Source organism: Peromyscus californicus, unplaced genomic scaffold (genome assembly GCF_007827085.1).
Source record: "Peromyscus californicus insignis strain IS unplaced genomic scaffold, ASM782708v3 Scaffold_2__1_contigs__length_46816999, whole genome shotgun sequence".
Lineage (NCBI taxonomy): Eukaryota > Metazoa > Chordata > Mammalia > Rodentia > Cricetidae > Peromyscus > Peromyscus californicus.
Window position 1 is genome coordinate 26,326,123 of NW_026294540.1, and position 10,427 is coordinate 26,336,549.

Sequence of the window (10,427 nt, forward strand, 5' to 3'; positions counted from 1 at the left end):
CTCCAAGGAAATGTGCAAGCATGTTGTGTACACGTACACACACACACACAAACTTATGCCAGGCATAGTATAGCTCACACCTTTAACTCCAGCACTCAGGAGGCAGAGGCAGGTGGATCTCTGGGTTCCAGGCCAGCCTGGTCTACAGAGTGAGTTCCAGGACAGTCAGGGCTACACAGCAGAAACCTGGTCTTAAAATTTAAACAACCCGCCGGGCGGTGGTGGCGCACGCCTTTAATCCCAGCACTCGGGAGGCAGAGCCAGGCGGATCTCTGTGAGTTTGAGGCCAGCCTGGTCTCCAAAGCAAGTTCCAGGAAAGGCGCAAAGCTACACAGAGAAACCCTGTCTCGAAAAACAAAACAAAACAAACAAAAAAAAAAAAATTTAAACAACCCAATCTAGAAATGTACAGGTGGGAGAGAGGGAAGGTGGTGAGACCTCTCCAGATGCCCAGGCTGCTTAAAACTCCTAATCGACCTGCTTCAGCAAATAAATGCTGGGATTACAGACTTCTACCACCTGACCAATTCAGGCAGGGTCTCTCTCTCTAGACAAGGTCTCTTGTAGCCCAAGCTGACCTTGAACTCCTAGTCCTAAGAGGTAACATCACAGGTGTATACTACCAGAGTAGTTGTTTTTGGTTTTGGTTATGGTTATTTGATTTTCCGGGCTTGTTCAATCAGGTCCTCTCACTCTGTAGCTCTGGCTGGCCTGGAACTCCCAGCACTCCCCCCTCCTCAGCGCCCCCAGTACCGGGAGGACAGGCACGCACCAGCATGCTGTGCTTCCTTTCTTCTCCTGGATCTACATCTGTGGGTGTGGAATAGAATGGAGAGGATGACCAGAAGCTCCTCTAGGGCCCTGAGGCTTGCTATGGTGATTCAGCATTTCCAGGCTGAGGGGCCTGTGGAGAACTCCCAGATGATGCTCTTGGACCACAGCCTTTCATCTCTACACCGGGTTTTCTCCAGAAAGTCCTGTCTGGAGTCTTTCCAGCGGCCACGATACAGGTTCTCAAACAACGAGCTCAGTTAAAAGACCAGGGGATAATGCTTTATTGACTTGGCACCTATGAACATGGCCACAGGCCTCCAGGCTTCTTTGCTACAGCAAGGCGGAGGCTCTGTGCCCGGGGGCAGTGGAAATCGGAGGTGCTGCAGGAAGGGCTCCTCCTGTCCCTGCCTTGGCCCCTGCAGCCCCCTTGTTCAGCCCAGCACCATCTGGGTCCAGGTCCTCACCCAGCAGGGAAGGTAATGACCTAGGACCTTCTGCAGTCCTGTCAGTCTATAGAAAGAACAGCCCAACCCCTTCGGCCTCCCCTCTTTTTGCGGGGAGACCAAAATAGGTCATTAGAAGGGTTGGAGGGTATTTAGAGAGAACCCAAGCCTCATGAATACGGGTGGAGAGAATGGTTGGGAGTACTATGTAGGAGTTCCCCCAATAGAGAGGAGGTGAGTCATTCTCCCACATCTGTTTTGGCTGAGCAAAACATTGCCATGTTCACTGGACTGGGCCTCAGAGCAGGTGACAACCGTCTGAGACCACACAGTAAGAGGATGGGGGTTGGGGGTACTGCAGTGCAGCTCCTCCATGCGAGGGGAGAGAGGGGCACCAGGAACTGCAGAAACCACAGGAGGGTATCCTGGAAAAGGAGGGGCAGCCCCCACAGGCTCCTTTGATATGCTATGGAGTGCAGAGCCCGCTGGGTCACAATGGCTGGCACAGGACACTGGCATCCTCGCTGTGGTCACAGTTGTGGACATCCCAGCGGATATGAGAGCAGAGTAGCAAGGTGCTCTCATCTCCTCGGCATTTGACATTGTCCAAGAGGATGGGGCCTCGGCCTGGGCCAAAGTGGGCCTCGCCAGGGGCTGCCAGAGCCTGGCCACATCCCAGCTGACGGCACAGGACGATGGCTGCCCGTAGGTCCCAGGCGTCATCGCAAACAGTGCCCCACCGCTGTCCTAGGAAGAGCTCTACACGCCCCTCACATCGGTGGGTTCCACTAGCCAGGCGGAGGTGCCCTGTGTTGGAGATAAGGCCCAGAGTCAGAAGAGTCCATGGGCTCAAGAGATGGTTCCATGGCTGGTGGCATTTTTCACCAAGCCAAGATGACTTGAGTTCTATCCCCAAGCCCATTTGGTGGAGGGAGAAGACCAACTCCCACAGCTTGTCTTCAGACCTTCACATTCATACTATTGTGTGTTCACGTACAAGTGAACACACACGTGCACATACAGACATATGCACAGACACAAATAATAAATGATGCTGGACATGGTGGCACACACCTTTAATCCCAATGCTAGGGAGGCAGAGACAGGTGGATCTCTGTGAGTTCAAGGCCAGGCTGGTCCACATAAATATAAGCCAACCAGAGCTATGTAGTAAGACCCTCAAGAGACAAGGTAATAAGAATTGTTTTTAAAAGGAGCTGACTCATGCTGGAAACTTCCACGCTAGACTGGGTAAGGGGTGGAGAGAGGAGACAAAAAGTGCTGACAGAAGACAGACACAGCAGTGCCCTGGAAGCCCTCAGGACAGCAAATGACAATAAATAAAGCTGGGCAGCAGGACTCAAGACAAGGAAATCTGCTCACATGTTCTCAGGGCTCTGTTCTCCGCTGGGGCCTCTGCTCTTAGCTTCAGCCCCTTAGCCACAGGCTAGCTGTTTGGAGACTGTGATCATGTCTTATCTTGTCTCCCCTTCCATACCTGGATTCCCTGAGCTAATCTGATGTGTTTCTGAGGTAGAGCCTTTGTATGTGGCTCAGGCTGGACTTGAATTCACTATCCGTCCGACCTAAGACTCCACAATGTTAGGGTGAGAGCCATGGGCCGTCATGTCTAATTCTGCTTTCTCTCACCATTTGCTCCAAGATAGGATCCCCATCCCTTCAGTTTGAGCCCAACACTAGAAGTCTCCAGGTTGCTCTAGGATTTTATTTAGAGTTGTGAGACCCAGGTGGGCTTCAAAATACACAAAGCTAGCCGGGCGGTGGTGGCGCACGCCTTTAATCCCAGCACTCGGGAGGCAGAGCCAGGCGGATCTCTGTGAGTTCGAGGCCAGCCTGGTCTCCAAAGCGAGTTCCAGGAAAGGCGCAAAGCTACACAGAGAAACCCTGTCTCGAAAAACCAAAAAAAAAAAAATACACAAAGCTGGCCTTCAACTGATTTTTTTTCTGCCTCAGTCTCCCAAGTATTGGGATTGCAGGGGTGTTCCAAGACACCCAATTTATGAGGTGCTCCGTGTCACAGATAAAGCCAGGGTTCAGAAAGGGCTGGCCCATGGCTGACACAACTAGAGACCAAACCGAAGCTCCTGCATGCTAGGCAAGCACTCTACTACCCACTGAGCTATATACCCTGCTTCACTCCCCCCCCATCTACCTCCTTCTTTCTGGGTATTATACTCCCATTAATGAGGCCTGAGATCAACACAAAAGGACAAGCGTTCTGGGACCTGGTCAGTTCTGCTGACGTGCTGTAATGCAAGCGTTGCCCTTCCTCACTCCAGGTCCATCTTACCACCAAGGTTCCAACCTCATTTTCAGGGGCAGTAGGCACCTACCATCTCTGGGTCGAGGACTGGGCATTCGGGTGGTCTCAGAACCATCCTGCTGGACTTGGAGTCCCAGCTCCTCTGGGCCTGGCTCAGCACGGGCAGAAAACAAAGAGGTGGCTGTCATTTTGGGGAACGTGCTCCCTAGGGCCAGGTCATCTCTCCTAACCTTCCCAGGTTTTAGAGACAGAAGGACCAAGAAGAACTGCCACCCTACTGTAGGAGACACAGGAGGGGCCCCCTAGGCCTAGGCATCCAATTAAAATGGAGATACCACTTCTACAGCAAGCAACAAACAAAAGGAACTGACAACGTCCCATCAGACTTTGTAAGAGCCCTTTTATTCATTGATTTCTTTGGAAAGCCAAAGGCTAGCTCTGGGAAAGCCGTCCACTCCACCTGCTTCCTATCCATCACTATTAGTAGGGAACCTTGACTCAGCAGGGAGGGAATAAACCATACAGCCCCTTACAAGGAGGCTAACAAAGCATGAAAGATCCCTAGGTCGCGCCCTATTCTGTCCCTGCAGAGGACTCGCCCTTCCGGTCACGCCCCTACCGCGCAGCCGCAGAGAGTGCCTGGGGGGTGCGGTTACTCCCCTATGCGTAATACTTCCGCTGCACTGCAGCAGAGACTGCCACGCCCATTCCTCATCTCCGCAGAGCCCGGGATGTGAGGCCCCGCCCACTGTTGACTACCGGGTCCACAAAACAGTGAGCGCCTGCGTACAGCTTCACGCTCGTCTTCTTGGGGCCGGTCCTGAACGCTGCGCAGGTCCTGCTCGCAGGGCTGTACGCGCCTGCGCAGGACCGCACCCGTGCCTTTCAGTGTTGACCCCACCCTCGCTGCGAGTGTTTCAAGAGGCCACGCCCACAGGGCGGCGATGGTCGGCGCACCGCCCTCCTCATCCGCTTCATGCTCCGCCCCCACACGACACCCCGCCCCTCTTCTGAGTCAGCCCCGCCTAGATTGTCAGTGGGCGCATGCGCCCAGCCCAGCCCATGCTTGCGTGCTTCACGCGCTGCTGCTCCGCTCCTTCACGCCCCGCCCATATCGCGAACAGCGCCTGCGGGAGACCCCGCCCATTTCCCCCCCGCTCTGACTCCGCCCCTCCCGCGCCACCTTTTCACCTGCGCACAATGCCCCGGCGTCTTCGTGATGGCCGCAGTTGTGCTGGCCCCAGCCCAGGTGGAAGCAGTCGCTGAGGCGGGCCTCGGTACCGGTGCAGCCTACGTTGTCCAGCAGCACGGGGCCTCGGCCGTAGCCGAAATGACCGAGGCCCGTGGCTCCTAGCGCGGGCCCGCAACCCGCCTCGCGACAGGCCACGCGCGCGTCCGCGAAGTCCCAGTCGTCGTCGCACACGGTGCCCCAGCCCCCGGCGTACAGCACCTCCACGCGGCCGCGGCACGGGCTCGGGCCGCCTACCAGCCGCAGCCTACCGCCTGCGGGGCGCACAGGCCGGTGCCAGCGTGGTTCCCTATTGCAGCCCGCTTCCCACCCGCTCCCACCCGCTGCGGGACCCCGGAGGCCACTTACTTTTCTTCCCCGAGCCCCAGGCTGCCGTGGTGGACCGCACGGTATCCCTGGAAGGCAGGGCTCCCACTCCTGTAGCTGTCGAAACAAGGGAGCCTTTGAAGGAGGGCGAGAGGCCGTTTACCACACCCACAGCTCTGCCTCAGTCCCAGAGCCATAGTGCTGTCTGGGAAGTCGCCAGAAAACTTGATAGGAATAAACATCTTTTGGGTTTTTCCTCCTTTTTTTTCCCCAGACAGGCTCTCAATATGTAGCCTTCATTGGCCTGGAACTCACTACATAGACCGGGTTGATCTCAGGCTCACAGAGATCTGCCTCCCGAGTTCTAGTATTAAAATCTTTGGGGTTTTGAGACAAGGTCTTGCTGTGTCGCTTAGGTTGACTTTGAACTCCAAAGCCTCTGGCCTCAACTTGGTGTGAGCTACCATGCCTGCTTTATGTGGTGCTGGGATGGAATGCTGAGGTGCTGAGGGATGTAACTCAAATCACCTGGGTTACAACCCTCAACTCCCAAATCTTAAATACACTAATTTTAACCACAGTGATAGCTGTAGCCCTAATTCCAAACTTGCTTCTAACTTGGATTTCCAGTTTGAATTTCCTCACATGGCGTCTCTGTTCCCTACCTCAGCAGCAATCCCTAATTTGACTCAAGCATTTTAAAGACATCTCTTACTCACCCTTCTTCATTCCTCAGAGCTGAGTGTCATCCATGCTCCCATCTGCTCATTTATTCTCACCCATCTCTACCATCTGCCCCAAAGCCTCAGCTGAAGTCACTTTCCTGGGTCTTCTAGAACAGCTTCCTTAGTTCCCACCCCTACCCGCCTTGTCCCAGCCCTTCCAGCTGGGGAGGTGGGCTCTTTACCTGCTGGCTCAGTGTGCCACGCCCAGTCTTCTTTTGTGGCAGAGGGAGGCAGTGCTGTGAAAGTTGGAGGGCTCAGAACTAGAGCAGGAGAAGAGACAGAGGGTCAGTCACAGGACTAAGGGGCTCTCCCAAAAGAAAACAAATTTGACTCGCGGGGCTGGAAGCCCAGCCAGGATAAAATGAACCCTGCCCAACCTCGACCCTAGTAATTTATGTGTGGTACACAGATGTATGCAAGCCTGTTGCATGCTTTGAGTTCAGTGTCCAAGGTTCTCAAGAAGCCGGATGTGTACAAAATACAAAGGTGCAGAGCTTTGCCCACTAAGGCCCTTTGCTCATTTCTGAGGGACTCACAGAAGAAGACTGTGCCAACTTATAGCTCGGTTGGTAGAGTGCTTGCCTAGCATGCACGAGGTCCTAGGTCCATCCTAACATCACACAAAATGGGTCTGGTTGTACATGTCTGTAATCCCAGCACTGGGGAGGTGGAGGCAAGAGGATCAGGAGTGTAGTGTCATCCTTTAAGTACTGAGTTTTAGGCCAGGCTAAAATAGAAGACCAAAGAATCTTTATCCTCGTCTATAGATAAAATGAGGCTAGAGCCGGGCGGTGGTGGCGCACGCCTTTAATCCCAGCACTCCGGAGGCAGAGCCAGGCGGATCTCTGTGAGTTCAAGGCCAGCCTGGGCTACCAAGCAAGTTCCAGGAAAGGCACAAAGCTACACAGGGAAACCCTGTCTCGAAAAGACCAAAAAAAAAAAAAAAAAAAAAAAAAAAAAAAAAAAATGAGGCTAGAAAGGAGAGGGAGCATGAACACCATTGATCAAGGTCAGTGGTGATTCTGCTAGAACTCTGGGTGACTCTGGGTAAGGCTCTGCCTCTTAGTACCTCAGCTTTCCCATCTGTAAGCTGGGATTGATAGCCTCTGGTTTGCTACAAACACTTTCCGTCCTATAGAACAGAGTCCGTTTGTGAAATGGTGTTCCGGCTCCACGAGTCTTATTTGCTGGGCTAAGGGTGTAGTTAGCCCAGGGGTAGAGTACCTGGTTTATATGCACAAGGTTCTGGGTCTGTTTCCCCAGCAGGTAACAATAATAACCCACCTGCTAGGTAGGGTGTGGGGGTTAGTGCCTGCAATACCCGCACTAGGGAGGCTAATTCAGGAGGAGGCCAACCTGGGCTAGAGTGAGACCCTGCCTCAGCAAGACAAAAATCACATCTATTTGATTTTACTTTGAGGCAGGGTCTCACTAAGTAGCCCTGTCTGGCCTTGGACTCACAGAGAGAGAGAGATCAGCCTGCCATTGCCTCCTAAGAGCTGAGATTAAAGGTACATACCACCAGGCCCAGCCTTTTATTATTTTATTTTGAGGCAGGGTTTTGTGAAGCCCAGGCTGGCTTCAAACTCCTTACGTAGTAGGGGATGACCATGATCATTATGGCTATTGTCCTGAGTGCTGGAGCTATAGGTATATACCAGGATGCCTGGTTTATGTGGGGCTAGAGATGAAACCCAGGGCTTCACGCATGCTAGGCAAGTACTCTCTCAAACAAGCTACATCCTCTACCCCAGTGCCGACCTGTTATTGCTGAAAACACCTCCCAAATTAGGGCCCACATGGGAGAATATTCTATTTATTACATCCTCAGGATTGCAGATAGCTGGGCAGGGTTCTGCAGATAGGTGCAACATCCTAGAATATTTTTGCTTTATTCTGAAATAGTCCATGAAGAATACTTGAAAATTGCTAGAAAATTCTGGAGGCATTTCTAATAACAGAGGAATACTACGATATTCTCTATAGCTACAGTGTGTGAGAAGGAGAGTTATTCTCAGTTGCTTCCCCAAAGGCCTGAGATAATACAGGTAATTTCAGAGCCTTTCTGGAGAGATCTGGAAAGTACAGTTAGCCAAACCCCTTTTCCCACCCCTACTCCTTCGAAAGGCCCCGCCCCTCTGGCCCGGCCCCGCCCCGCCCCTGCCCGCTCCTGGCACCTGCACAGAGCGCCCCAGCGTCTTCGTGGTGACCACAGTTGTGCACGCCCCAGCCGAGGCTCTGGCAGGCTGCCAGGCGGGGCTCTCCACCTTCGCAGTGAACGTTGTCCAGCAAGATATGCCCGGTGCCATAGCCGAAAAAGGCATTAGTGGTGGCGGCCAGGGCGGCCCCACAGCCCAGTTGGCGGCACACGACAGCAGCATCGGGCAGCCCCCAATCATCGTCGCAGACGGTGCCCCACAGGCCACCATGCAGGATCTCCACTCGGCCTTGACACGGGCCCGCGCCGCCCACCAGGCGCACGCTGCCCTCACCTGGTGAAGGTGGATGGAGGGGGCGGGGCAAGCAGCATCTTTGAACTGCTAGGAGGCGTTTTCATCCACTTCCTCAATGCACCAAGCCTCCCTGGCTAGGCACAGTCCCCAGGGCGGCAGGACCAGAACCCTAGCAGGGATAAACTAGCCGACCCATCCCCCTTGACCAAGCCTTCCGACAGTCCGGAGAGTTGGATTGTGGGTCCCAGGATAACCAGTTTGGATTGCGTCATCCTGACCTAAAACCAGGTTTTCTTTCTTATCCCTGCTCTACTGGCCTTCTCGAATGTGCCTGTTTGTCATTTACAGCCGCCCAAAGAAAACCTCACTTTGCAAGATGTAGTGGGCACATTCCTCTTCCAGGAAGCCCTCCCTGACAGATGGGTCCCTCCTCCTCTGGGCTTCCTCCCCCTACTTGTCCCTCAAAAGAGGGTCCTTGTTCTACACGGCAGGCATGACCTTGAAGCCCTCCTCCAGCCTACCACGGGTCTCCCCACACTACCATGACTTACCTTTCCCATTTTGGAGGACTGTAGGGGGTGCTACACTGGTCAACATCTTCCTTGTCTGGGGCTGTGTGTGTAAGAATTCTGCAGAGGAAGGAAACAAAGACACAGGGATCTTTCTGTTCTCATCCTTGCACAGCATGTGAGCGTCAGCTGTCTAGAGCCGGAAGATGCCCAGAAGATGCCTGCTTTCAAGACCAAAGCGCCAAATCCTGGATGTGGAGAGTCACCATCTAGCCCCAAACTTGCTATGTAGGGAAGAATGACTTTGAACTTCCTTCCGATCCTCTTGCCTCCCAAATGCTGGTTTCACAGGTATGTGTCACCATGCCTGTCCAACAGCATAGTTCTTACTATTTTTGTAGTGTGGGTATGTATAGTGTATACATGTGTGCATGCATATGTGCAGGTGCATGCACCCATGCATGCGCACGTGGAGACCAGAGGTCCATGCTGGGTGCTCTCTATTACTCTTCATTTTATTTATTAATTGGTTATTATAAACTTTTTTTAGATTTGCTCGTTTCATGTGTCTGGTAACCCCAGTGGTCCGGTTTATTAAATAGGAGGGGCAAGCAGGTGGAGGGAGAAGAATCAGGTGTTCCAGGCCAGCCTGGCCTATATGAGACTTCATGTCAAATAAATGAACGAATGAGTGAATGAATGAATGGATGGATGGATGGGGTGTGTGTGTGTGTGTGTGTGTGTGTGTGTGTGTGTGTGTCCATACAGCTCAGTGGTAGATTACTTGCCTAGAGACATCCTTCCCCAGGCTGGGCATGTGGCTTAGTGGTAAATTGATTGCCTAGCATGCATGAGGACTAGGTTCAATCCCTAGCCATGGAAAAAGGAAAACCAGGAGGAGAACTCTATGTGGGCAGTCAAGTCCCACCTGGAACCCCGCTAGTTTCTTTGGTCCATGAGCCAAAAGTATTCTAGCATCAGAGAGAGACGCTTGCTTGGCTCCATAGCCTTCCCGACCGTCACTCACCATCACACAGGACCGCCACATCTTCATAGTGAAAGCAGTTGTGGACACCCCAGCCCCTGCTGCCACACTCGCTCAGGGAAGCTTCCTGCCCCCGGCACTCCACGTTATCCAGGAAAATGGGGCCTCGGCCTTGGCCAAAGGCGAGGGGCCGCGGCACAGGCAGTGCCAGGCCACAGCCCAGCTGACGACACACCACGTTGGCATCCACAACGTCCCAGTCATCATCGCAAACACTGCCCCAGGAACCGCTGTGCATGACCTCCAGGCGCCCTCGGCAGCGGCTGGGGCCCCCCACCAGCCGCAGCTCTGTAAAAAGGGGGACAAGCTGGTGCCATGGGGAATCAATCGGGAGCCCAAGTTACAGGGCGCCATGAAAGCCTTCGAACTAGTGTGGCTGCACCATGCGAGTTTGGGAGCATCCGCGAACCGATGAAGGGGAGGAGGCCGAGCTTACCTGGAAAGGGCAGTGGAGTGGGCTGGAGGGCACTGGCTGAAACAGACGGAGAAAGGACGTGAGTCCCTGCTCAGCTTCGGAGGACTGGTCCCTTCCCCACGGGTCTCACCATCACTCTCCTCCTCTTGGAAGACTCCGTTTCCAAAAGCCTCATCGTCTCTGTCTAGGAGCACCCCACCAACCTCCCTGTCCCAGTGGTCCAT

The 10,427-nt window shown here is 53.7% G+C and overlaps 1 protein-coding gene across 1 annotated transcript; it reads right to left on the reverse strand.

Annotated features, from left to right (window-relative positions):
* Positions 1 to 1,027: 1,027 nt before the first annotated feature.
* Ssc4d (scavenger receptor cysteine rich family member with 4 domains) lies at positions 1,028 to 10,427 on the reverse strand. Its single transcript, XM_052754981.1, has 10 exons — positions 10,334 to 10,427; positions 10,225 to 10,260; positions 9,771 to 10,076; positions 8,786 to 8,863; positions 7,959 to 8,273; positions 5,964 to 6,041; positions 5,099 to 5,173; positions 4,693 to 5,004; positions 3,572 to 3,649; positions 1,028 to 2,024 (listed from the first exon to the last, which is right to left on the reverse strand). The coding sequence occupies exons 1-10, from the start codon at positions 10,425 to 10,427 to the stop codon at positions 1,708 to 1,710; spliced, it is 1,689 nt and encodes a 562-aa protein (XP_052610941.1). The 3' UTR covers positions 1,028 to 1,707.

Excerpts from the sequence above, each read along its gene's own strand:
- Ssc4d (XM_052754981.1), bottom strand. The coding sequence starts at position 10,427 with ATGGACCACTGGGACAGGGAGGTTGGTGGGGTGCTCCTAGACAGAGAC. Across the intron at positions 10,261-10,333 it reads CCAAGAGGAGGAGAGTGATG|CCAGTGCCCTCCAGCCCACT; the intron begins GTGAGACCCGTG and ends CGTCTGTTTCAG. Across the intron at positions 5,174-5,963 it reads GTGGCACACTGAGCCAGCAG|CTACAGGAGTGGGAGCCCTG; the intron begins GTAAAGAGCCCA and ends TTGTTTCGACAG.